We start from the raw sequence: 300 nt of genomic DNA, 5'->3' as shown, positions 1-300 counted from the left end.
AGGAAAAGGATTCCCAAAAATGCCTGTCATGCGTCACAAAGGCGAGTACGATTCCTCCTGTTACAAAAACCCATTACATCAGCCTGGATATACTATCTAATATACCTCCAGACGCGCATATCTTCTTCCCTCAAAGCGCACAGGCATTCGTTTGTGTCTTGGTGACGTCACGGCGTTCGTCATCCTTTTAGGAGGAACTTCTGAGATCATTTTTCGTCCCCCACCCCACCCCACCCCCCCTTTCTTAAATATTAAGGGCATCAATTAACTCGACCTTTTTCTCTCTTAGCTATTTTCCCC

At 46.0% G+C, this 300-nt stretch overlaps 1 protein-coding gene across 1 annotated transcript in view; it reads right to left on the bottom strand.

Annotated features, from left to right (window-relative positions):
- Positions 1 to 210, bottom strand: part of LOC119594251 (putative proline-rich protein 21) — a 13,211-nt gene extending 13,001 nt beyond the window's left edge. The window contains exon 1 of the mRNA XM_037943319.1: positions 106 to 210. Within this exon, the coding sequence (XP_037799247.1) occupies positions 106 to 210 (105 nt within the window). The remainder of the gene's footprint in view (positions 1 to 105) is intronic.
- Positions 211 to 300: the final 90 nt, after the last annotated feature.

Source organism: Penaeus monodon, chromosome 33, assembly GCF_015228065.2.
Source record: "Penaeus monodon isolate SGIC_2016 chromosome 33, NSTDA_Pmon_1, whole genome shotgun sequence".
Taxonomy (NCBI): domain Eukaryota; kingdom Metazoa; phylum Arthropoda; class Malacostraca; order Decapoda; family Penaeidae; genus Penaeus; species Penaeus monodon.
This window is presented reverse-complemented; position numbering and strand designations above follow the sequence as displayed.